The sequence below is a fragment of the Oncorhynchus kisutch genome, unplaced genomic scaffold, assembly GCF_002021735.2.
Source record: "Oncorhynchus kisutch isolate 150728-3 unplaced genomic scaffold, Okis_V2 Okis06b-Okis10b_hom, whole genome shotgun sequence".
In the NCBI taxonomy this organism is placed as follows: Eukaryota; Metazoa; Chordata; class Actinopteri; order Salmoniformes; family Salmonidae; genus Oncorhynchus; species Oncorhynchus kisutch.
Genome location: NW_022261983.1, coordinates 4,420,551 through 4,446,716, shown reverse-complemented (window position 1 = coordinate 4,446,716; position 26,166 = coordinate 4,420,551). Strand labels below are relative to the sequence as shown.

General features: G+C 42.6%; 2 protein-coding genes and 1 pseudogene across 2 annotated transcripts; 2 read left to right on the top strand and 1 right to left on the bottom strand.

Moving 5' to 3' along the window:
• Positions 1-7,280, bottom strand: part of LOC109878918 (TOM1-like protein 2) — a 30,832-nt pseudogene extending 23,552 nt beyond the window's left edge.
• Positions 7,281-7,972: 692 nt separating this feature from the next.
• LOC109878928 (dynein regulatory complex subunit 3) lies at positions 7,973-19,279 on the top strand. Its single transcript, XM_031813980.1, has 13 exons — positions 7,973-8,038; positions 8,538-8,743; positions 8,901-9,017; positions 9,216-9,382; positions 9,556-9,702; positions 10,320-10,439; positions 10,578-10,690; positions 10,927-11,101; positions 11,990-12,121; positions 15,469-15,539; positions 15,808-15,931; positions 18,428-18,559; positions 18,755-19,279. Exons 2-13 carry the CDS (start codon positions 8,584-8,586, stop codon positions 18,860-18,862), a joined length of 1,566 nt encoding a protein of 521 aa, XP_031669840.1. The 5' UTR covers positions 7,973-8,038; positions 8,538-8,583; the 3' UTR covers positions 18,863-19,279.
• Positions 19,280-19,487: 208 nt separating this feature from the next.
• LOC116359965 (glucose-induced degradation protein 4 homolog) lies at positions 19,488-25,963 on the top strand. Its single transcript, XM_031814189.1, has 6 exons — positions 19,488-19,869; positions 20,501-20,560; positions 22,398-22,505; positions 22,674-22,775; positions 22,914-23,044; positions 23,388-25,963. The coding sequence occupies exons 1-6, from the start codon at positions 19,645-19,647 to the stop codon at positions 23,449-23,451; spliced, it is 690 nt and encodes a 229-aa protein (XP_031670049.1). The 5' UTR covers positions 19,488-19,644; the 3' UTR covers positions 23,452-25,963.
• The last annotated feature ends 203 nt before the right edge of the window (positions 25,964-26,166 follow it).

Here is a 26,166-nt window from a genome sequence, read left to right as displayed (position 1 = left end):
CCTCAGCGTACACATCACAGACAAACTGAATTGGTCCACCCACACAGACAGCGTCGTGAAGAAGGCGCAGCAGCGCCTCTTCAACCTCAGGAGGCTGAAGAAATTCGGCTTGTCATCAAAAGCACTCACAAACTTCTACAGATGCACAATCGAGAGCATCCTGTCGGGCTGTATCACCGCCTGGTACGGCAACTGCTCCGCCCACAACCGTAAGGCTCTCCAGAGGGTAGTGTGGTCTGCACAACGCATCACCGGGGGCAAACTAACTGCCCTTCAGGACACCAACACCACCCGATGTCACAGGAAGGCCATAAAGATCATCAAGGACAACAACCACCCGAGCCACTGCCTGTTCACCCCGCTATCATCCAGAAGGTGTGGTCAGTACAGGTGCATCAATGCAGGGACTGAGAGACTGAAAAACAGCTTATATCTCAAGGCCATCAGACTGTTAAACAGCCACCACTAACATTGAGTGGCTGCTGCCAACACACTGACTCAACTCCAGCCACTTTAATAATGGGAATTGATGTAAAATATATCACTAGCCACTTTAAACAATGCTACTTAATATAAGGTTTACATACCCTATATTACTCATCTCATATGTATATACTGTACTCTATATCATCTACTGCATCTTTATGTAATACATAAAGATGTAATACATACACTTTAAACTATGCCACTGTTTACATACCCTACATTACTCATCTCATATGTATATACTGTACTCGATACCATCTACTGCATCTTGCCTATGCCGTTCTGTACCATCACTCATTCATATATCTTTATGTACATATTCTTTATCCCTTTACACTTGTGTGTATAAGGTAGTAGATTTCTGTATCTGGGCGGACAAAAAGTGGATTTTGCTCGAAAAGGGGTTTTCCTTCTATGGGAAAATGTCATTCTCTATTTGGTCACCCATAGTCTGAACACCCATCAGATTATTCTTAATTTAATCTTGTCCTTACATATACTAAATAATATGTGTGAAATTTGTTTTGATTTAGAATGGACCATTATCATGCACCTATTTCGAAACAATGGCAGAAAAAATTAAGTAATCTATGCACTTAAATAGTGAATGTAGGACACGTTTCCCATGGTTGGTTTTCCTGCAACCAGGTAGGCTATACTCCTGTTGTAAAGATAGTTAATGTGCTTAATATTAGGAAAGTTGATGAATAAATTTAGTAGGCCTTGCCTATAGAAAAACAGAAATGTTTGATTAGATTTTAGATTCAATTTAGAGGGACAATAGAGTGCTGAGTACCAGGCAGTTAGCAAGTTTGTTAGGCTACTAATGACAATCAGCAGCATCAGCGCTTGGAGAAGGCTAATTACCATGACTAAACGGTCATGTGGAATTTGACTGCCCTCATGACTCGTGACCACCGGTGTGGTGGTAATATGGTCACCCTAACAGCCCTACACAGAGTCATCCTTTTTGAGGACTCTATTCATGGAACAAGACAGACATAACAGCCAGAGCTTTGCAAATAGAAGAGAGACTGATTGGGTGCGAGTTCAACCCAGGCTCCACCCCCACTCCCAGTGCCATGGAGTGAAACCAGTACAACCAGTCACGTGGCCACACAGGCGGAAGGCTGTGCCATCCACTGCCAACTCCACAAATCTCCATTTCAGATCCCTCTTCGCTCCCCGTCTGTTCTCTCGCTCTATACCCTCTTCCTCAATCCCACTATCTTTTCTCCCCCCCCCTTGTCTGTCTTCCTCCCTCTCACTCTGTCCCTCCCTATTCCTCAATCCACTAATGCATAGCTCTGAGATAGACATTTGAAATTGGCTCATTATATGACCCAAACATGTATCCATGGTTACCGAACTATTCCTCTGTCTTATAGTCTTCTTTTCAACATCTCGTCATAGAGGGCTTATTACCAGAGAGTGCTCCAACCCATTAGGGACAAATCCATGGGCCTGCTAGCTACACTAACCCTTCCACTAATGGAGATGGCAGGCAGATTGTTCTGTTTCCTCCAGAATGTGTAGCTGCTTTCCCTCTATGATGGTCTCTGTCTCTTTAGCAGCTAACAGGAAAGAGATGGAGTCAGCATCTAGGCCAACTGTACTCTGAGACAGAGTAGTTTCACTAGTATCAAACCTCAAGCCACACACACACAATCCACCCACCACAAACAAACACACCATCCACACAAATATGCACACACACTGCAAACATAAACACACACTTGCTAACACACACACACACAACATCCACCAAGCCTCTCTCTCTCTCATCCTGTCCACCCCCTGTCTGTCAGGCCACTTAAGGTAATGAGAAAGGACAATTAAGATTCACAATGCAAACCTCATCAGTAGGGTTGCTGCCTGTTCTGTTGCCCTGTCTCTGAGTGCTCTCCCATTTCCTCTGTGGGAAGTGAACCTGATCCCTTTCCCCTGTCTTGCTGCTGCTGTACTGTGGTGTTGGGTACCACTCTCACCACCAGCACTGTATCCACACGGACAGACAGAATGCCTTTATGGACAGCACAGTACAGTGAGCACTCAACCAGAGAGATAACACACTGGGGCAGATGATTTAAAGCTAGTAGCTCCAAGAGAAATTAAAGATCCACTCTGCTGCTCGCTGGGCACAGTGTGCAGTGACCTGAGCAGACAATCATCAATGATGATGATGGTAGTAGGGACTTAGCCTAGCTGGTGTGGTGGTGTTCAGCGGGTGGCCATCTAGGATGACTTGGCACCAAGCTGGCCGGGGAAGCAGGGCAGTGGGCAGGGGGACACACCCTGGCCTGTAGGCTACACTCACAGCAATGAAAGACCCTTCTTCTGCACCTCCTCAGACCAACTTCCTTCTAGCCTGGTCCCAGATTGTGACCATGATGACCAATGGAGTTGATAAGGCAGCACAAATATATCTGGAACCAGGCTAACTTCCTTCCTCCAGAGTATACCCATGATATATTCCCATTCTGATTTCACACAGATGCATGACTAGGGGCTAATAAACTGTGGCCATTATCAGCTTCAGACATCAATATCTCATCTTCGGAAAAAGGCCTAACCATGAGAAACTGGACTGAATGCATGGGAAACAGTTTGTGCAATCTGCCTGGGTGACATCCTAGGAGATTCTCTCAGAGACAATGCAGAGAGGACAGCTTACCCCCCCACCTTGTCTTCTGTCTAGTTTGTTATGCTATACATGATCTCAACTGAGCAGTAAGGATACAGTACTGAAGACCTTTATAACATAGGACAGTTGTGGTTGTAGCTAAGGCCTTGAGCAGTAAGGATACAGTACCAGGGCCTAAAATTAACACCTGCGGGTAGATTTTGTCATTGCATTTCACTCGCATTTGTGAATAAAAAGTCAAGTTCGATCACATTTCTAGTAAAATAAATGCTCCAGTAGCTTTTTTCAAAGTATTTTTGCCGTTCTGTTTCATAGCTGGTAAATTAAGTCTATGAACTACAAATCCTATACAGCCTATTCCATCTTACGCTGGAGCCCTGGGTGCATGCGAAGAGTTGAGCGAAAGGTGCATTTTTAGAAGTTAATTTTTATAAGCGCTGCGCACAGGCATAAAAATTGGTCTAATTTACTTGACCTGAAAGTCTACTGAAGTGAGACTTGTCCTTGTCCATTTACATTGTGTTGTTCACAGGCTAGGTTGTTTTTCTATGTTTGAGTTTCAATTGCAAGGGAAGAGAAAACAACGCCTCTACTAGTCAGACTCAATCACAGGCTCAAACATGACTGGAGTCGCGCTACCACGGTAACCTCCCACCCTTAAATGGGCAGGTGAAAATGTTTGTCTTATCTGTGATAGTTTGGTTTAATGACGCAGGTCACAAAAAAATGAAATTAAACAATTTAACACATTATTTCTTACTAATAATACATGTATTGTTTCAGAAACATTACAAAGCATATTCATCTGTTTTTCTGTGTTTTGTTGGTATAATTTTAGCAGGGGAAAAAATCTGAGTGGCTGGTAGAAACTGGGTGGTTCGAGCACTGAATGCTGATTGGCTGAAAGCCGTGATTGGCTGAAAGCCTTGGGATATCAGACCATATACCACGGGTATGCCAAAACGTTTATTTTTACTGCTCTAATTACATTGGTAACCAGTTTCTAATAGCAATAAGGTACCTTGGGTGTTTGTGGTATATTGCCAATAAGGGCAAGGGCTGTATCCAGGCATTCCGCGTTGCGTCATGCTTAAGAACATTCCTTATCCGTAGTATATTGGCCATATACCACACCCCCTCGAGCCTTATTGTTTAAATCTACCTGCCACAGTGGCTGGTGGACCAAAAAGTGAATTGTATGCCCTGTACAGTACTAAGATCTTCATAACATAGAATAATTATGGTTGTAGCAACGGCCTTGAGCTGTAAGAATACTGCACAAAGACCTTTAGAACATAGGATATTGATATAGTTGTAGCTAATGTCTTTATAAAACATGTATAGCCTAACTATTCTATCCATTGAGCCCTGGTTAGTATTCTGCCATGTTCCATTGTTCGTGCAATCGCCAATCCAATAGGTTTGCTGTGGATGTAGACGTGCTGTTAGATAATCAGTGACTCTATCAATGAAGGACACAGTCCCTGCCTGAGGGTACATAGGCCCAGTAGAGTCCTACCTAGCCTCAGCCCAGTCCCATCCAATCATCACAACCACATCTTATCTCAGCCCAGCCACACTCTCCTTCTGGCCAGACTACACTTTATCACAGAGTCTGCACCACCTGGGGTTGGCAACAGTCCATTGTATTACATTTTATTTTATATTATTAACCTTTATTTAATCTGGGGAACCCATTGAGACCAGGGTCTCATTTCCAATGGTGCCCTGAGAACAACAGTTGAAGCAATGTGAGAAACCATTCAACCAAATTACAGTTACAACATGTCAAATGAATTACAATACACTAAAAAGGGCAGTAGTAACAAATATATACAATCGATAAAAACAAGAGCCCAAAATTCACAATTTGGGACCAAATAATCAAGTTTTAGAGTGACCTGTAGGTCATTCCAGGACAGAGGGCCAGAGTAACTGAAAGCAGTCTTCCCTAACTCAGAGGGAACCCGCAGATCCTCTAGTACCAACCAGTCTAGAGACTGAGTCTTGTAGTTACTAGATTTCCAATTTAGAAATGAGGTAGTATGGGAGTTTCTGGAGAAGTGCTTTATATATGAGTAATAGCCAATGTTGGGCCCTTCTGGTCGTCAGAAACTCCCAAGCAACTATATAAGAGACAATGATGCTTATGGAAATTATCACCAGTGATAAAACGCACGGCTGAGTATATAGTCACAGAACTTAGAAGTCCACACTTGTTAAACAGCCCTGAAAAGCAGCAAGCCAATAACACTATTTTTATTTTTTTCAATTTAACTTATAATATGGAGGTGCTATAGAAGTTGTCAAATAGCCTAGACCCCCCTCACCTAGAAGTGAAACATTATTCCTGCTTTACCACATCTAGACCAATCCCAACCACAGGGATCACTCCGTTATTATCCTTCTGTTATCTCCCAAATCACAGGCCGGGAGCAGGGCCTGGAGAACTGTCCACAGACTGAGCCAGTTACACCTGTTGCAGGGGTAAACAAACTAGGCTAACTGAGCTTTAAGATATTATGACTGTGATTATAAAAGCCTTAGAGCTGTTCGTAAAGCTAACGGTCATGGTTATTAGTACAGTAGATAGAAGATCTATGCACACTACACAGTGGACCAAGCCTATCAAATCAGGCATCCCCTATCCATATAATTTTGCGTGCCCTACTGTACAAGGCCTCAGTATGAATCTAGCTCTGGTCCAGGGCATTATGTGTGGCTTACTGAGCTACAATAAACCATACAGACAGGGTGGAAAATAAAAGCCTGAAGGTAGTAACAGGTTAGGCTACACAAAATGCAATTTCCATTAGGTATTGGGCTAATCAGGAACACAGAAGAGCTTCTAACATGTTTATTTTCTTATGCCTTTAATGCCCATAAACACTTGTCAATATTTCAGTCCAAATAAACACTTGAAGCTGCTCGTCCCAATGACAGTGCAGGAAACTGCCCGGAAAAAGCTATGGAGGGCACTGATGGGAAGGAGGATCATTGAGGGAAGCTACAGGGGGATGTCGACTAGCTTCCTCATCACCATTCATTACAATCCCAACTGACTGAACTACCACCCTAACAACGGAGCCCATGGGGAAAAAAACTGGCAGGTAGCCTAGTGGTTAGAACGTTGGGCCAGTAACCTGAAAGGTTGCTGGATCGAATCCCGAGCTGAGTTGTTCTGCCCCTGAACAAGGCAGTTAACCCACTGTTCCCCGGGTAGGCCGTCATTGTAAATAAGAATTTGTTCTTAACTGACTTTCCCTCCTAGTTAAATAAAAGTTAAATAAAAATCTAGGTCAGCTGTGTTTGTGTAGTCACTGAATAGCCGCCTGTGGTTGACAATGCAAGTCTATCTTCTCGTAATAGAAGTGAAGCTCCAATGAATCATCTTTGAAGGGTGTTTTGCTAATGTGTCATCAGTATTTGTGAGAAAGCTCATTGTGATTTGTCTGCATTTTTCAGCATAGTCAAAGGTCAAATGACGTATCTTCCCGTTTATCTCCTTCCATTATCAATGTCATGGCCTGTACCACTGAGTGTGTGTACGGATTTAAAGAATACAGACCAACTGTTCGAATGTGAATTCATTAATTACTTTAAAAGCACTAGTCAGTGTCATAAAAACACTATTTGGCAAATGAGACCGCACATCGTCATTGATAAACAATTTCAATTGAAAAACTGTTCCCCAGCTGTTGTATCATTGCATTTCAAAACAAAGGTGAATCCAGTAGAAAACTCCCTCGTGAAATCATTTCGCTTCATTTGGAGCAAATTTGTACTTTCCAGCAAATGTGCCACCCTGATTCCAATTAGCTTAGCTAACGTTTGCATGGGCTAGCCGCGAACCGATATTTATAAGGTTACTGTAGCTGGTCGATGATGCTACAGCTAGCTAGCTTAGCTCGCTACTGGTGCTTCTGAATGCCGTACAATAACACATGTAAGTCACCATTCAAACCTTACATTATGGCTTTGTAAGACCTGATTAAACAGTATCTATAGCTGGTAACTTACCTAAGCACTGGCCCACAGGAGTGCTGTACGGATTGCCCAGTAAGAACTCCATCTTTATGACAACAAACAATACCCACAGAATGACAGAAGCTGGAAGAGAGGCGCATTATCTGCAAAGTCCCTCCCACTGAGCAACCACATTGGAAGATAAAACTGAGATATCAATCTGTATGGCTGAATTTATTGTCGATCAAAACTAGCAGCTATCCAGGGTATGTTCACCACCAACACTAAAGATAGCTATCTATGCACAAGAGCCAAGCCTTTGCTGGATGTGATCGATGTTAACGTTACTGTTCATGTTATGTATCACCACCTGCAGAGATTGGGAGTCCCATAGGGCAGCGCACAATTGGCCCAGCGTCGTCCGGGTTTGGCCGGTGTAGGCCGTCATTGTACATAATAATGTGTTCTTAACTTACTTTCCAAGTTAAATAAAGGTTACATTTAAAAAAGATATATTAATATTAACAATAAAGTATTGTTGTTTGGGGAAATTACTTTAAACGTTTCCCTACAATCTGTACTATCAAACTATTGTTGTTGTTTGAGTGAATTGATTCTGAATATCCTGATAATTTCTAACATACTGCACTCGATGGGATAAACTAGCTAGATAAACTGTACAATGCATATTTCAGGAAATCCTGACCAATACAGCGCTGACCCTGGCTAGAAGAGATAAACATTTATGATTCCCTTGATTCTAATAATTGTAATTTAAGTACATAATATTCACAAAGAAATAGTAATGCTTACATTGGTTCGCATAGTGCATATCGCATATAGCAACTGTATAAACGTTTCCGTGTTCCATGTAGCCCAGTCCTGCTGCCTGGTTGCTAGGCAACATTATACATCTTTGCGCAGCAGACGTGGGTTTGAAAGGTATGAGGCTGATAACATACATTTATTTTCAAATTACTTTGTTGTTTGGTTTTCTTGTGGTCTCTCAAAACAGCAGCTTGTGAGAGAGAGAGAGAGAGAGAGCAATCTGATACCTTTTTAATTTAGCAGAAATTAGGTTACTCAGCTCTGGCTTGTTGTGTTGTGTTACTGCTGAAAAAGTACTAGCTACTATTAGCTAGCTAACGTTAAGTTACTGTATTATAGCTATCTATATAAACGTTTGTTTACAATATTTATAGCTAGCCACCGTAGCTAACGTTAGCCAGTTAACCTAGCATAAATACATTATACACAGTTTGTGTGTATTTGTTATTGCAAAACAGCCACTCAACTCTACAAAGCTACGTACCTGGCAGGATTGTGATGACACTGAGACTCACTGTTTATCAATCAGAAAAACATTTGTCAAACATACAACCACCGCCAGACAGTGGCATTGAATACAGCATTTGATATTGCGCTGTCCTTCTCTCCACAGTAACAGTACAGGGTAGAGAGTCAGGGGATCCAGAGACATTAGCAGGATGAGCAGGCTATATGATACCGCAGAGCCCAGTTTGGTGGACGAGGAGCTACTGCAGAAGGCAGTGGAGGAGCAAGGCCCTCAAGACCAGGCTGGGCAGATTGCCAAGGAGGAGGGCATGCAGTATGAGGAAGTCTCCCAATTGCGCCTGGACTACAAGAGTAAGACATTTGACAGATGTTGATGTTCTTCATTCATTTGCATACTTTTTGGTGCAGGCATGTCATGTCCATTATCCACAGAGAGAAGGGCAATAGTTGCAGTGGAAATAGTTTTTATTCCTTACTTTGTCTGTATTTTAAATATTTTTGTCCATAGACATCCTGAAGATTGATCACCTGTGGCAGTTCACGTCTCTGACCAAGCTACAACTGGACAATAACATAATTGAGAAGATTGAAGGACTGGGGCGCCTCACTAATCTGAAATGGCTGGGTAAGAAAGCCGTCTCTCACAGACCCTGAATATGTTCCACATACAGTAAATGTTAGACAGATAATGTATGTGTTAAACTGTATATAGCTAGATCAAGATTACTATATTGTTTGTCACTAAAAGACAACCCCTTCACTGTTACAAGGCTATTATGGCCTAGCTATCAATATTATCTTTCTATCTTCTCTTCTCCTCTAGATCTGTCCTTCAATAACATTGAGGGGATCGAGGGGTTGGATACTCTGGTGAAGCTGGAAGACTTGAGTCTCTACAACAACAGAATCTCTGTCATTGAGAACATGGACACACTTCTAAACCTACACGTTCTCTCTATTGGGAACAACTTCCTGGCTCAGTTAGAAAATGTGAGTAACTTTCATACATGTATTGTTTATGTTTCAAATTATGAATGTAAACTCTCAAATTGTATACTGTAGAATATTTGTGACAAAATATGTTATTTTCATTGCATGGGCTGGTATTGCATGTTTGCTGGACACTGTAGGAATTGCAATCAACCATATCCTCTGATTCCCAGGTGATCTACCTCAGAAAGTTCAAGAACCTGCGTACTCTCAACCTAGCTGGAAACCCCATCTGCAAAGAGGACCGCTACAAGATCTTTGTTGCTGCCTACCTTCCGGAGTTGGTTTACTTGGACTTCAGGCTATTGGATGAACAAACAGTGAGTGACGGAATAGGGTGAAATTGCCCCTTGACACTTATATTGGGTCAGTCTTGTAATCCCCCCACTAATGGTTAAGGTTAGGATCGGGGAGGGGAAGCTGATCCTAGATCTGTACCTATTAGAAACACATCCCTGGCGTTAGAGCGACAGGCACAGGAGAACGAATGGGCTGACAAGGTTGTACAGTATATATATGTGCTTGTATCCACACCAACATACCATAAGTCTTACAAAACACAAGTCTTACAAAATAAGAGATTTATGCCTAGGCTCAGGGACATTCCTGTCCTGATGAATTAAAGCATCGATGAAAAACGAGAGCATTACAAAACGGTTAGTCATGGATTACAAACGTTTCCCCTGGGAATCAGACAGCTGAATAAGCACCATACTAAAAGCAGAATCGCAAAACTGCTGAACTGACAACTTACACATCCCATCCATATTGTAACCACAGATTTAAAGAACAGTTCCAAAGGTCTAGTTTATACATTTTTCTTCAAGCACTGCACTGGATATACCATTAGTTTGTATTAATACATGAATACCTTGCTTTTTTTTTACTCTACCAACCATTCGGGCAGGCATTGAACATGAAGTATTTCCTTATGTAGCGAGAGCAGGCGTTTGGAAAATACCAGTATGCCATTGAGGAGATGCGCCACAATGAGGCCCAGGAGAGAAGGGCGATGGATGCTAGGCAAGAGCAAGAGGACGAGCTGCAGTTGCACAGGGTAACCTACGAAAAACCTACATTTCAGAGCAAAGCATACATTCTACATCCATGTGTGCATTGAGCTTGAAATCATTGGGTAACTCTGCCATCTACTGTTGTGTGTGTGTGTGTGTGTGTGTGTCTTCCCTACTTACAGGATGCCTTTGTGGAGCTCTTGAATGGCCCATATCTGTTTGACAGCATGTACGCAGATGATGCAGAGGCAGCCAAGCTGGCCTACCTCCCCGGAGTGTCTGTTCTACTAGAGACATATCCTTCTCCATACTCTGTTCTCTCAGTGTCAGTCTATTTGGAGCATGCCTTCACCCTTCGACAACTGGCCCTTGATTTGATGGATGGCTAAAAGCAGAGGCAGGTGAAATAATAGTAGAATGATATATCTTGTTGTAAGATAGGGATTTCAAGGAGAGAAAAAAACTGGAAAATAACACAAGTCGATTATTCTACAATTGCATCGAAGGCTCCTTCCTTGACTCTGTTCCTACATACAAGAGCCACCTGGTGGCGCTGTGTGTGCAGGTGTTTGAGATTGGCTTGGCACAGCGCGGCAGGAGGGAAGACGAGGTCAAGTCTTTCTTTGACTGTTCCAGAGAAGCCGTGGACGACAACCAGCAGAGAGCAGCACAGATCGCTGCAGACTTTGAGAAAGCCAGGAGACAGGTGCGTCATGGGACTGTAGCTTTTAAGGTCATGTCAAGAAGGGATGCCGCTATTGTCAAAGTGATGTCAAAACCTGCATATCCGAGTAGCGTCGGGGAGAATTTTAGCATTTTTGCTAACACTAATGCTTTTCCTAACCTTAACCTAATTCTCCTAACCTGCTACATTGATTCTCCTAACCTGCTGCGTGGGTTCTCCTTACATGCTACGAAGAGTAACTTCTGATATTAGCGGCATTCCATCTAGTCAAAACCGTCTTTCACTTGCACTGACAGTGAAATGGTCCTGTTTGAGAGCGTCAGTTCAGCGGCCCCATCTCTATGGAGGGATATAAGTGTCAAAATACATTTCATTTGAATTATTTTGGAACAAATATTACGTATTTAATGTATTTACATGCACTGAATATCTTCTTGGCCACACAGATAATGTAAGAGCCATGTTCTTTAGAGAGTTTGGCAATTGAGGTTTTCTGCATGATGTGCATTTGCATGACACTACAACATTCTATGGCAGCCATGGTAGTGCTGCATTAAAATAACATGTGGAATATAATGTCTAGAAGGAGCATTGTGATGTATTTACATGAAACTTTCAAATTCTATGGAAGCTATGTTAGCGCCCCATTAATATTACATGGGAAATATTTAAATAATGCTCTGTAACTGAATGTCTAGAATAAGAACAATATTCAAAAATATTACTGAAATATATGGCTCTGGATAATGGTTTAACAAACTGCTGAAAAAAAACCTGATAGCAACAGTTTAACAAAAACGGTGCTATTTTTATAGTTTCGAATCCACTGTACATGAATCTTACAAATCACAAAAAAATCATGCAAATCACACATAAATGTTGTGTATCTCCACGTGGCCACACACCCAGGTGATGTCTGAGATACAGCAGGCCACAGACGCACGTCTCCTGGAGGCCCAGCTGAACCACTGCAGCGAGGAGATCAACCAGCTCTGTGACAGCCTCATGACCCAGGAGCTGCAGCTCGTCGACCAGCTGGAGGTGTGTGTGTGTGTGTCTGTCTGTGTGTTGTTAAAACTTCTTGGTGACAGGGGGGCAGTATTGAGTAGCTGGAATGAATAAGGTGCCCAGAGTAAACTGCATGCTACTCTGTCCCAGATGCTAATAAATGCATAGTATTAGTAGTATTGGATAGAAAACATTCTGAAGTTTCTAAAACTGTTTGAATGATGTCTGTGAGTATAACAGAACTCATATGGCAGGCAAAAACCTGAGAAAAATCCAACCAGGAAGTGGGAAATCTGAGGTGTAAATGGGGTCATATTGCACTTCCTAAGGCTTCCACTAGATGTCAACAGTCTTTAAAACTTTGTTTGAGGCTTCTACTATGAAGGGGGAGAGAATGAGAGGGGATTGAGCCAGGTGTCTGGCTGAGTGCTACAGACTCCTGACGCGAGGTCACAAGAGAGTTAGCTCTCGTTCCATTGCTTTTCTACAGACATAGGAATTCTCCGGTTGGAACATTATTGAAGATTTATGATAAAAACATCCTAAAGATTGATTCTATACTTAGTTTGACATGTTTCTACGACCTGTAATATAACTTTTTGAACTTTTCGTCCGACATTCAGCTGGATCTGAACGCGCGTTTGGATTTGTTTACCAAACGCCCTAACAAGAGAAGCTATTTGGACATAAATTATGAACTTTATCGAACAAATCAAACATTTATTGTGGAACTGTGATTCCTGGGAGTGCATTCTGATGAAGATCATCAAAGGTAAGTGAATATTTATAATGCTATTTCTGACTAATGTTGACTGCACAATATGGCGAATATCTTTTTGGCTGCTTTGTTGTTTGAACGCTGTACTCAGATTATTGCATGGTTTGCTTTTCCGTAAAGTTTTTGTTGAAATCTGACACAGCGGTTGCATTAAGGAGAGGTATATCTCTAATTCCATGTATAACACTTGTATTTTCATCAACATTTATGATGAGTATTTCTGTAAATTGATGTGGCTCTCTGCAAAATCACTGCATGTTTTAGAACTACTGAACGTAACGCGCCAATGTAAAATGAGATTTTTTTGATATAAATATGCACTTTAGCAAACAAAACATACATGTATTGTGTAACATGAAGTCCTATGAGTGTCATTTGATGAAGATGATCAAAGGTTAGCGATTCATTTTATCTCTATCTGTGCTTTTTGTGACTCCTCTTTGGCTGGAAAAATGGCTGTGTTTTTCTGTGACTTGGTGGTGACCTAACATAATCGTTTGTGGTGCTGAAATCAGACACTGTGGCTGGATTAACGAGAATGTTATCTTTAAAATGGCGTAAAATACTTGTATGGTTGAGGAATTTTAATTATGAGATTTTTGTTGTTTTGAATTTGGCGCCCTGCACTTTCACTGGCTGTTGGCGAGGTGGGACGCTACCGTCCAACATATCCCAGAGTTAAGATCTACATTCTTGGCCGCCCTTAAATCTGAACTGAATAACTTCTAAGAGGTTAGGAGTATAGGTTTTTACGGATCCACCTGTACCAATCCAAGATACCCGATTAGGGGCGGATCCAGAATTCTAAATAATGTCATGGGTCTGGGTCGGATCTCATATGATTGTCTCGGGTCTCTGGTATGTGTCCTTTTTTTACTTTTTCCTTCTTTTTTTACTTTGACCCCTTTTACTCCCCAATTTCGTGATATCCAATTGTTGTTTACAGTCTTGTCCCATCGCTGCAACTCCCCTACAGACTCGGGAGAGACAAAGGTCGAGAGCTATGCGTCCTCCAAAACACGACCCTGTCAAGCCGCACTGCTTCTTGACCCGGAAGCCAACCACACCAATGTGTCGGAGGAAACACTGTCCAGCTGACGTCCAAAGTTGCCCGGCCGCCACAAGGAGTTGCTAGACCGAGATTGGACAAGGAAATCCAGGCCAGCCAAACCTCCCCTAACCCAGACCACGCTCCCGGTCATGGCTGGCTGTGACAGCCTGGGATCAAACCCGGGTCTGTAATTAAGCCTCAAGCACTGCGAAGCAGTGCCTTAGAGAGCTGTGCCACTCGGGAGGCCTTGGGTCTGTGTCATTTTAACTGACTTGTCTGGAAGGACCCGTACAGAGCCGAACGTGACTGCTGCAGGTGTTGTTGTTGACCAATCATTAGTCATCAAAGCGTCAATAGGCTACAGTCATATAGGCTCTGTGTGTGGCAAAAGTTAGGAGATATGTAATCATTGGAAGATGGACCTTGCAGTGAAATGCTTACTTACAGGCTCTAACCAACAATGCAATTTCAAAATAAAATAAATTTTAAAAAGGATGAGAAAGCGCATGTACTGCATCCTCAATTACCCTAGCTAGCTAATGTTAGCTAACTTAACTAGCTAGCTTCTCAAGGTTTGATGCAGTCAAAACAGGTACTGTGTAATCATATTGGATGATAAATAAACTAGCTATGGCAGCTATTTGTTTACTATAGTGCGTTTTGGCTTGTTGGTTGGTTGCTGTCTGTTGTCTCTCCCTCCCAGCTCCCTGTGTCACTCCCTCTCAGTGGCACCTTTCTCTTCCTCCTCTCGCGCTTTATCAGCTCCGGTTAATAAAGACGCTTAAAAAATGGGTCTCCATATTTTTTTTACACTTTTTAATTTTTTTTATGTATGCATATTGGGTACAGGTGGGAAAGCCCAAGGTCCATATCAGAACAGGTCCAACTTCTTTTGGCCCATGAAGACCTGTAGTTAGGAGGCCCCATAATGCAGAAACCTCTGGGTGATCTCCCTGAGGCCAAGTGCCAATAGCTATAAATTCAGCCATCGGGAGTTTCAAATGACAGAGATGTCTAATATGCGGCTCACTCTGACCCAAGTGGTCTCGACAACCTTGATTTATGTTGTGAACAGGGGCCCGGAACACTTGGAGAACCAACAGATAAGCAAGAGTATTTATGCTTTACTGCCCTTGAGGAAGTTGGCAGATTGCTACAAAGCTCTCAGAGGAACATGTCTGTCTCCCCATATGCATATGTCTGTCTGTCTGTCTATTAAACCTTTAAATATAGAAGTCATTCGCCTTATCTTTGGGTACAGCATTTTCCACACCTTGAGAAAATCTATTATTCCTGTGTGTGTGTGTGTGTGTGTGTGTGTGTGTGTGTGTGTGTGTGTGTGTGTGTGTGTGTGTGTGTGTGTGTGTGCACGCACGGTTGATGTATATTATAGTACACGTGCAAGAGTTCATATGAAAACTCTCATTTATAGAAGAATGTTTGGGGTGGTTAATTAATTAATTTTAATTTTCCATTTGATATCAAAACACACATTTCAATTTGAGATACGTTATTCATATGTCAATAACTATTCTCCTTTTTTTTCTATAGGACATAATCAAAGATTTTGAGAGGAACATTTCAGACATGGTTGCCGGATTCATTGAAGTTGTTCAAGGAATATATCCTTTTCTACCTTAGGTATTTATTTCAATATAACTAAACGTTGCATGTGTATTATAATGGTGTTGCAGTGCACTGATGCAGTTATTCAAATCAGGGTCTGTATGTACCAAGCGCCTCAGAGTTAAAGTGCTGATTTAGGATCAGTTTTCCAATTAATAAGATGACATGGACAGGGAGAACCTGATCCTAGATCAGCACTCCTCCTCTGACACGCTTGATATACAGTGTACAGTGTCAGACAAAGTTTCCTTGACACAGACCCACTTTCGCCCAGTGCCGAGACTTAGAGAACCACCATCACGAGAAGCTACTGGAAATCGCTGTGGCAACCCTGGAGCGAGTGGCCAAGAATGAGCTGGAGGAGGATATGCCAGATGATGTCCGAATGGTCAGTGTCAGAAAGTCCCTGTGTCTACAGCAAATCCTACAGGCCATGGTCAAAAGTAGTGTACTATATGTGAAATAGGTGGCTATTTGAGACGCAGTCTAAATAGTGTTTCCCTACCCCTCTCTCAACCCTGTCTCTTATCTCCACAAACATTTTCAAATATTGTCAAAGACTCTGTACCAGAGTGCCAAGTCTGTGATCAAAGGGCTCCTACCCCCAAGCCATTAGACTGCTAAATAGTTAACCAAATAGCTACCTGGACTATCTGCATTGACCCTTTTTGCACTAACAATTTTTGACTCTATGCACACACACTGGACTCTACCCACACACTCACACATACTTACACTGATACTCCAACACAGACAGCGCTTTCAGACCGTATTCAGAAGTATTCAGACCGCTTGACTCTTTCCACATTTTGTTATGTTACAGCCGTATTCTAAAATTGATTAAAATATTTTTTCCCCTCATCAATCTACACACAATATTCCATAATGACAAAGCAAAAACAGGTTTTTAGACAGATCCTCTCAAGCTCTGTCAGATTGGATGGGGAGCGTCGCTGCACAGCTATTTTCAGGTCTTTCCAGAGATGTTTGATCGAGTTCAAGTCCGGGCTCTGGCTGGGCCACTCAAGGACATTCAGAGACTTGTCCCGAAGCCACTCCTGCATTGTCTTGGCTGTGTACTTAGGGTCGTTGTCCTGTTGGAAGGTGAGCCTTCTCCCCAGTCTGAGGTCCTTAGCGCACTGGAGCAGGTTTTCATCAAGGATCTCTCTATACTTTGCTCCGTTCATCTTTTCCTCAATCCTGACTAGTCTACCAGTCCCTGCCTCTGAAAAACATCCCCACATCATGATGTTGCCACCAATCATGTTTCACTGTAGGGATGGTGCCAGGTTTCCTCCAGACGTGACGCTTGGCTTTCAGGTCAAAGAGTTCTTGTTTCTCATGGTCTGAGAGTCCTTTAGGTGCCTTTTGGCAAACTCCAAGTCGGCTGTCATGTGCCTTTTACTGAGGAGTGGCTTCCGTCTGGCCTCTTTACCATAAAGGCCTGATTGATGGAGTGCTGCAGAGATGGTTGTCCTTCTGGAAGCTTCTCCCATCTCCACAGAGGAACTCTGGAGCTCTGCCAGAGTGACCATCGGGTTCTTGGTCACCTCCCTGACCAAGGCCCTTGTCCCCTGATTGCTCAGTTTGTCCAGGCGGCCAGCTCTAGGAAGAGTCTTGGTGGTTCCAAATTTCTTCCATTTAAAAATGATGGCCGCTCTGTTCTTGGGGACCTTCAATGCTGCCAACATTTTTTGGTACACACCCCAGATCTGTGCCTCGACAAAATCCTGTCTCTGAGCTCTACGGACAAGTCCTTCGACCTCATGGCTTGGTTTTTGCTGTGACATGCACTGTCAACTGTGGGACCTTATATAGACTGGTATGTGCCTTTCCAAATCAAGTCCAATCAATTGAATTTACCACAGGTGGACTCCAATCAAGTTGAAGAAACATCTCAAGGATGATCAGTGGAAACAGGATGTACCTGAGGTCAATTTCGAGTCTCATATTAAAGGGTCTGAATACTTATATAAATCGGTATTTCTGTGTTTTATTTTTTATACATTTGCTAAATGTTTGCTTCGTCATTATGGGGTATTGCGTGTAGATTGATGAGGATTTTTTATTTACTTAATCCATTTCAGAATAAGGCTGTAACATAACAAAATATGGATAAAGTCAAGAGGTCTGAATACTTTCAGAATGCACTGAACACACTCACTTGCACATAACACTTCCACACACGCGCACATTTGCCACACACACACTTCCACACTCATCATATTGTATTCTGCATTGTTGGGAAGCATTTCACTGTCATTTACGAAGCATGTGACAATTAAAATTTGATTTAATATTGTATGTGTACATGCTCATCCATATTGCACTCAAACACACTGCACACAGTCCAACTGTATTCTGTTCTTACTGCTTTTCCACCCTCACTTCTCTGACAACATTTCCACTGTCACTGCTATTGAAACTACAGATCTGCTATCTTAATTTAATCAGTCTGTTGTCACAGACAATATACCGGCGCAGCAGAAAATTCATATTGTAGGGTATTCAAGGTTTAAAAAGTCTTCTAAAGTTTGTAATTGCCCTAACAAAAAAAAAGTCAACCAAAACAAAAAATGTATTATTCATTATAATCCACATAATTAATATTTCCTGTTTTCTTGTTGTGAGAAGCAGGGTCAAATTAAGATCTGTAGCACCTCAGCAGCACTTTCCCCAGTGGCACTCAGCAGTATTTTGATCCCACTGGTGCCATGGTGAAGTTTCCCCTAGGTACAGATTTCGGATCAGCTTTCCCTCCCTCAATCCTAACCTTGCCCATTATGTTGAGAATGAAAAACTGACCCAAGATCAGTGTCTTGGGGTAATTTCAGCCTGCATCATTCATCTGTGTTACACAGTGTCTGTCTGTCCCCCCATGCAGCTGTTTGTAGACAAGGACACAGTGATCAATGCAGTCAGCGCCTCCCACGACACCCACCTGATGAAGATCGACAACCGTGAGGACGAGCTGATGACGTCCTGCAACAGCTGGATGAGTGCTCTGATGAAATCGGTAGGCAGGGGAATGCATAGAAATAGGATGACATAGATTGTATTTCTATGGGGAATGAGTTGAAATAGGATGACAGATTGTATTTCTATGGGGAAGGCAAGGCATTGCCACAAACACTCAGTATGACAGTTTTCCACCATGAAGAATACCTTTTCATTTGTTGTTGTTTTGTCTCTCATTCGCCTGTCCATGCAGGTACAAGATGAAGAGGTGAAGCGGAATCGCAAGCGCATCTCAGAGATTCACAACTACATTGACTACGTTAGGGATCAGCTGGATGAGATGCAACATGATCACCATTGATTAAGAAGAGGGGAAAGGAAATATAGCAGAAGAAACCATCCTAACACAGATTCAAGCCTCACAGACAAGCCTCAGGCATACAGCAAATGCCCTTATTTTCATACTTACTTATTTCCATTAACCTGGATTATAAGAACATTGAATTGTGTCAAAATGAAGTTCATTATTTTAATGAATCCTCAGTGTTATTTCCCTTGTGTTCATTTCCAGAAACAGGCAGAAATGTTTGTCTATTCCTAACTGGTTCATATTTCAACTCTCTAGGACAACTCTGCCATCTAGTGTGTGTTGTGTGCGCGTGCGTGCGTGCGAGATACACTAACCATGCATAACCATCAACACCCAACCAAAACCATTCAACGAAACATGTTGTTATGTTTCGATTAAAATCGTTGTATTCTATAATACATTTCAGAACGAATAGAAAGTAGGGTCCAAATATATACGTTTTCCACCTTAGTACAAAACTGTAAGAACGCTGATCATTCATATGGATATGTTTTAGTGGAATGTAGCGTGCAAATGTGCAACTACATATCCAAGAATGCATTTCCGAAGACTATCCAATTACGTTTCCGTTCAAATGAGGAGTGCACATTTCCAGCCAATCAAATAGGGTTATTCTGAGTCGTCTAAAGAAACGTTGACGTTCTCTTAAAGCCAGTACACGTCCAGAGTGAGCTATCCTAGGGCCGGGGAGGAGTATAGTAAAGTGTCAGGCTTCTAGATACTACTGGTCAGTATCCCCTCTCCATATTAAGAGCTTCCTCAGTCTGTGGTTCATGACTGTTGCAGTCGGGGATACGCACGCATTAGCGCTCATCATGCCTGTTCGAGCTGAGTGCTGCAGCAGTGCGGCCCGTACATCCTCGGCCTCTCTTATCCCTCCTCCGCCGATCAACACGCACCAGCCAGGGGTAGCTACTTCGCTGCTGTACAGCGGTTCACAGTTTCGAGGACATCAGAAGAGCAAAGGAAACTCGTATGATGTGGAGGTCGTTTTGCAGGTAAATACTCTTGCTTTTAAGAAGCTTGGTATAATGGATGGCATGTTTACTAGCTGACCATGTAAGGTTGTCTTGTCACTGCTGCTAACGTTACTGACTGCGAACCACCACTGACAAGCAACCGATTTAGCAAACTAACCAGGTGAACTAGCTAGTTAGCAAACAAACTAGTTTAACAAGCTTGACAGCAAGCAATCTGTAGTTAGCAGCTAGATGGCCCATTCAAATCGACTGTAAATGTTAGTAAGCCCTCTTGGGCCCCCTAGGGTTGTCGAGAGAGAACAGCCAGCTAACTGGCAGTGAGATGAACATTTTGTTTATGCAAACATTTGGATATATGAATACTGGCATTAACATGCATGATGTATGTTAACATATGGCCTAGTTGCTAAATGACATAGGTGGCTAGCATTCAGCATTTTCATTGGTGTTTGCCCAGATTCACAGACCGCTGACTATTGAATAGGCCTGCTCATTCATTTGACAAAACCGCTGAAAATATCTGTCTGAACTCGTTAATAGCCTGGTTGTCATTTGTGAAGGCACCTGATGGGTTCTTGTTGTACACACACTGACATTGTGACCACTGCACTTGAATACCACTCATTGTGAGATTGTTTGTCTCCTGCAGCATGTGACCATGGAGGACTCTTATCTGTGTGGTTACCTGAAGATCAAAGGCCTAACTGAGGTAAAGTGGCGCAGAACTGGGTCAGATACAGTGTACTTCTACCTTACCCCTCACATGCAATGAGTGATGATGTTGTCATGGGTCTTTAAGCCCCTTTTAGGAACTTATCATGGCAGGGGTCAGTGTAAGCCAAGTGCAATGTGGCTTTCCAGCCCCAATTGAAATGTATACTGGTACAACCAACCAATGTGAAACTGGCATGCATTATGACAACATGCTAAACAACAAGCCAGAGCCAGCTATTGACCAATTTGTAACACCAGTATGAAGGCCTATCTGTTACGTTGCAAAAGTGTCTTGTCTGAGCACTGTATACTGTATTTGGATGTTTAATCTTACATGGATGTATTGACTGACTGCCTGACTGACTGCCTCAAATGGTGCAGACAGTCAAAGAACAGGCCTGTGTGCTGCAGCTCTGCCTGCATTGTCTGTTTACAGCAATGTCTACAATTCAGAGGGTGTGTGGTACAAAATGTGATTGCTGTGCACTTTCTCTCACTGGCAACACTAAATATCAGGGCTCTTCCCACTCTCTCCTTGTAAATTATACAGATCCCTACTCTGGCTCCGTTCACCTCCTTTTCCTAGAGAATTAGTTGTGAGTGACTCAAAGGGAATGCTCAGGGAAATAGTGCACTTTGTTTACTTAACAAGGTGCTACCTACCACTGATCTGGCACCTTGGCATAGTGTTACAGTGAGTTGGGTCGTATTCAATCGGACACACCGCAGCAAATTATTTTGCAACGGAAAAAGAAACACGTTGAGGTTGTCCCTCCCAGTTTGAGTTTTTATGTTCTTCTGTTTGTTGCCTAATGAATATGAAAAAGGCATTGCTGTTTGTTATTGATGGCATTCCTGTGTGTGACACTTAATTTGTCACTGCACCAGCATGTGTTCCAGCCAGAAACCCTTCCTAAAGGAACCTTGGTAACCATGACTGTAGAGTCAGATTATGGTAATGGTAAGTGGGAGCACAGCTAGATCCATGTATTCAGGTCTATACCCAGAACATAATTGGTAATATTTACCTACTTTGTTGGACAACTGTTATGTGTGTGACTGTAAGAACGGCTGTTTCACAACCGGCTGTGATTGGGAGTCCCATAGTGCGGCACACAATTTCCCCAGCTTCGTTAGGGTTTGGCTGGGATAGGCCGTCATTGTAAATAAGAATTTGTTCTTAACTGACTTGCCTAGTTAAATTTAAAACATAAAGTGAGTGCCGTCTATAACTAAAACTCTCTTTTGTTAGTGAAAGTCCTTACGGAGAAGGAAACATGGTCGTAGTCTCTAATTCTCTAGGAACCAAAGCAAACGGCAAGGGACTTACCTGAACTTGTCCAATAAACAAAAAGATTAGCTACGGTGTTCACTAATGAACCCAGCTCTTAGTCTGTTTCTGATCCTCGCAGGAGTATCCCACTCTCACCACGTTCTGTTTCTGATCCTCGCAGGAGTATCCCACTCTCACCACGTTCTGTTTCTGATCCTCGCAGGAGTATCCCACTCTCACCACGTTCTGTTTCTGATCCTCGCAGGAGTATCCCACTCTCACCACGTTCTGTTTCTGATCCTCGCAGGAGTATCCCACTCTCACCACGTTTTGTTTCTGATCCTCGCAGGAGTATCCCACTCTCACCACGTTCTGTTTCTGATCCTCGCAGGAGTATCCCACTCTCACCACGTTCTGTTTCTGATCCTCGCAGGAGTATCCCACTCTCACCACGTTTTGTTTCTGATCCTCGCAGGAGTATCCCACTCTCACCACGTTCTGTTTCTGATCCTCGTAGGAGTATCCCACTCTCACCACGTTTTGTTTCTGATCCTCGCAGGAGTATCCCACTCTTACAACGTTCTTCGCAGGAGAGATCATCAGTAGAAAGAGGCCCTTTTTAACCAGGAAGTGGGACGCCGACGAAGATGTGGACCGCAAGCACTGGGTATTTATTTGAAGCTCTCGATGTCATTCAGTTCATATTCCCATTAAAGCGTAGTCATTTGGTGTTCCTTCTTTTTAACAAACACTTATTGGATTCAGTATTGTATTTCAGTTTTTAATTGTCTTTGAGAAAAAGTACAACTAAAACATTTGTTTTGTTTCTTTCCAGGGTAAGTTTCAGGCTTTTTATCAGTATGCAAAGAGCTTCAACTTGGACGACTTTGATTACGAAGAGCTGAAGAACAGTGACTTTGTCTTTATGAGGTGGAAGGTGAGTCCATTATCACCTGATGTTCCATTGATCTCTCTTTCTCTCTCCCTGTATGTACTTGAATCCTTCCTCTGTCTCTTGTCCTTTCTAACATGTCCATCTAGTGACTGTTTTGTTTTCTTGTTCTCTCCCTCACAGGAGCAGTTCCTGGTCCCGGACCACACCATTAAAGACATCAGTGGGGCGTCCTTCGCTGGTTTCTACTATATCTGCTTCCAGAAGTCCACAGCCACCATTGAAGGCTACTACTACCACAGAAGCTCTGAATGGTACATAGTTTGGGTCCCAAATGGTACCCTATGGGCCCTGGTCAAAGTAGTGCACTATATAGAGAATAGGATGCTATTTGGGATGCAAACACACTGGAGTGTCAATATTTTAGATGGCTTGTTCAAATCTGATAGATGCACTGTACAGTTTGGCTCTTTGGGATATTCAGATTGAGTACATATTTTGATAGTTGCTGGTACTAAGCATACTAGGTCATGTTAATACATCTTTAGTAGATAGTTAGGTTCTGTACCAGTTGTTTTGTGTGCTGATCTGATGTGAACATACAGGGATGTGGCTACTGGCTAGCTGCTCATTCTTGGTCCCCTTGTTCCCTTTCAGGTACCAGTCGTTAAACCTCACCCATGTCCAGGAACACAGTATGCCCATCTACGAGTTCCGGTGATACCCGCCTGCTGGCAGAGGACTTTGATTGGCACTGCCCTAGAGACTTGCTCATGGAGGGGAGATGAACTGACCAATCATGCCAAGGATGTACCTATCAGTATTCCCTGGCGAAAGGGAGAGAACAATGGAAGGAGGGAGGGATAGACAAAGAACAAGGCCACCGACCGACAGTTTTTCCCAGCCTGCCTTTCTCGACTTTGCATCAGCTGGGATCAACAGCACTTTTTCTTTGGTTGTTTTCTCTTCCCCACTCTTTCTCCATTCAGCTTCCTGTTTCTGAAGCTACTTTTCCTCTTTCCACCATGTTGAAAATGCTTTCCACTTTTCAGTTGGGAATCCCCCCCAGCCCCTCTGAAAATGGGTCCCCCAGCAGTCTAAGATTTAAGTACAAAGTTTGATATTGCATTTTAATTTGTCTCAATGAATTGAGGCCTGATTGAGATTGACCGAGCTACAGAGTGGGCAAGCAATCCTGAAAAGATGGATCTCCATAAGGTATTGAGGTGTGACATCATCAAGGGTGTGCTCAACAGAAGATTGATGGTCAATGATCTGCCATGATGCAAGATTTGACGGCTTAGGCGGATGACGTCTTGGTGAAGGTTGATATTTGAAGGCAGGGCATAATCAGATGTGTGTTGTGGGCTATTGAAACACATACCACACCGATGGCTACTTTAAATCTGTCCTCTCTGAGATGGTGGAGTCGACATCGTCTGACCTATAGAGGGAGTCCCCAGCCCTAGTTCATATTGGCAGGCTGCTGTTACTGCTGCTTTTTGAAAAGCCTCTCCTACCGTTCCCTGCCTCAACCAAGTGAACTGATAAAGTGATTTACGCTTCACTCATTTTTCTATGCAATTTACAAAAAAAATCTTATCCGGCGCTTACCTACTTTCCATTTTATTTTCAGAAAGGACTTTTAAAGTATTATGATGATGTACGTGAGTGATCACACGGCCACCAGAGTATTTATTGAAAATGAATATTGTTAATTTACACGTGTATAGATATATAATAAAGAGTTTTTATTCACCAGGCTTTTAAACTGCGTTGACACAGCTATTTGAGGGTAATGCTCTGGTGTCTTGAGTTATGTGTGGTGGCTCTGAAGTACTGGTGGAAGAGAGTGTGTCGTGCAGATTGAGCTTGGGCTGCATTTAGACAGATCAGAATTGGCCTGCCTGTTTTTCACATTGCTATTTGGACCAATCAGATCTTTTTCAGAGCTGATCTGGTCAAAAGAAAATTTAGTGAAAAATATCAAGGATTTGGCTGCCTGTCTAAACGCAGCCCATGAGTTGTCTGTGTGGTGACGCTAATGCTAGAGCGCTACAAATCAGTGTGTGCAGTGGACTAAATGCCATGGGACAGATGAGAGTGAGCTAGTATAGAGTTTTGGCTGGATGAAAAGATGAGGTATAGAAATACAATGATTAGAATGGGCACATGTAAGATGTTGATGACCAAACAAGATATGGATTTTGTGTTGGTACTGTGCAGTATGCTGCGTTTCGACCTGACTCAACACATGTACAGTATTGCTGACAGTCAATGATTTTTTTTTATGAGGTCGACCCATTCTGTTCATTTTATTTCTACGTTTCTGATGTATTGAATGTGGCAGGCAGCTAACTGAGCTGTCTCCTCTGCGTTCTTCACTTTGCCCCTAATTATACCAACGCACAACCGATGTGTCTCTCTCTCCTGTATCATTCTGACGTCTTTTCCATTCACAGAATGAGAAATAGTGGCGTTGTTACAAAACCTTGATGACATGTGAAGAGATGTGTTTTCTTGGAGAGTATAAAATAAACTGACAAGAACATCTCTAGTCAAAAGCTTTTGAAAAACCTTATGCCTTAACTGTAAGTTTGTACAGAGCCCTGTTTTATAACAACGTTGGAGTTGAGTCATGACTGTGAATTGTTAATGCATGTTTGTGTGATTTCAGTTGGAGAGAAATGCCACATCAGCCCTCAAAAGACCTTTGAGCACCAGTGAGTGTCCTGGGTCATGTTCATTAGACACCAAATGGGAGAAAAGACTAACGTGAAGGGACTACCTGGACTTGTTTTCAATTTCTGTTAATGTTTTAGAATGTTTCACTATGGTGTGCCCTAATGAACATGACCCTGAATTAGATGACATCACATGACCGGTGTCAACCAGGAAGTGAAACTACTTAGCCTACCTCATTGGTCAGTTTCCTGTTGCTCGAGCCAGCATAAATAACATTACTACACTAAAAAGCAGGTTTGGACATAAAGAATGGCAAATTAATAAGATTTTATAGAAATATGCTATTTAAGGATGTCCTCCAAACACATTTGATAATAAGTATCCTTTCAAGACATTGCTCTGCGGAAGTTGTTTATTTTCACAAATTACATCTGATTTTAAAATGTGTTAGGAGTTGCTGTCTGGACTGCACTATGAACTGACTTGGTTTGCAGTCCAGACAGCAAACCATGAACTGACTTGGTTTGCTGTCTGGACTGCACTATGAACTGACTTGGTTTGCTGTCTGGACAGCACTATGAACTGACTTGGTTTGCTGTCTGGACTGCACTATGAACTGACTTGGTTTGCTGTCTGGACTGCACTATGAACTGACTTGGTTTGCTGTCTGGACTGCACTATGAACTGACTTGGTTTGCTGTCTGGACTGCACTATGAACTGACTTGGTTTGCTGTCTGGACTGCACTATGA

Bases quoted from the DNA above. Each gene is read 5' to 3' on its own strand.
- LOC116359965 (XM_031814189.1), top strand. From the start codon at position 19,645: ATGACTGTTGCAGTCGGGGATACGCACGCATTAGCGCTCATCATGCCT. The intron at 19,870-20,500 runs GTAAATACTCTT...TGTCTCCTGCAG, and splicing joins ATGTGGAGGTCGTTTTGCAG to CATGTGACCATGGAGGACTC. The intron at 23,045-23,387 runs GTACATAGTTTG...GTTCCCTTTCAG, and splicing joins TACCACAGAAGCTCTGAATG to GTACCAGTCGTTAAACCTCA.
- LOC109878928 (XM_031813980.1), top strand. From the start codon at position 8,584: ATGAGCAGGCTATATGATACCGCAGAGCCCAGTTTGGTGGACGAGGAG. The intron at 10,691-10,926 runs ATATCCTTCTCC...CTCTGTTCCTAC, and splicing joins GTGTCTGTTCTACTAGAGAC to ATACAAGAGCCACCTGGTGG. The intron at 12,122-15,468 runs GTGTGTGTGTGT...TTTTTTCTATAG, and splicing joins AGCTCGTCGACCAGCTGGAG to GACATAATCAAAGATTTTGA.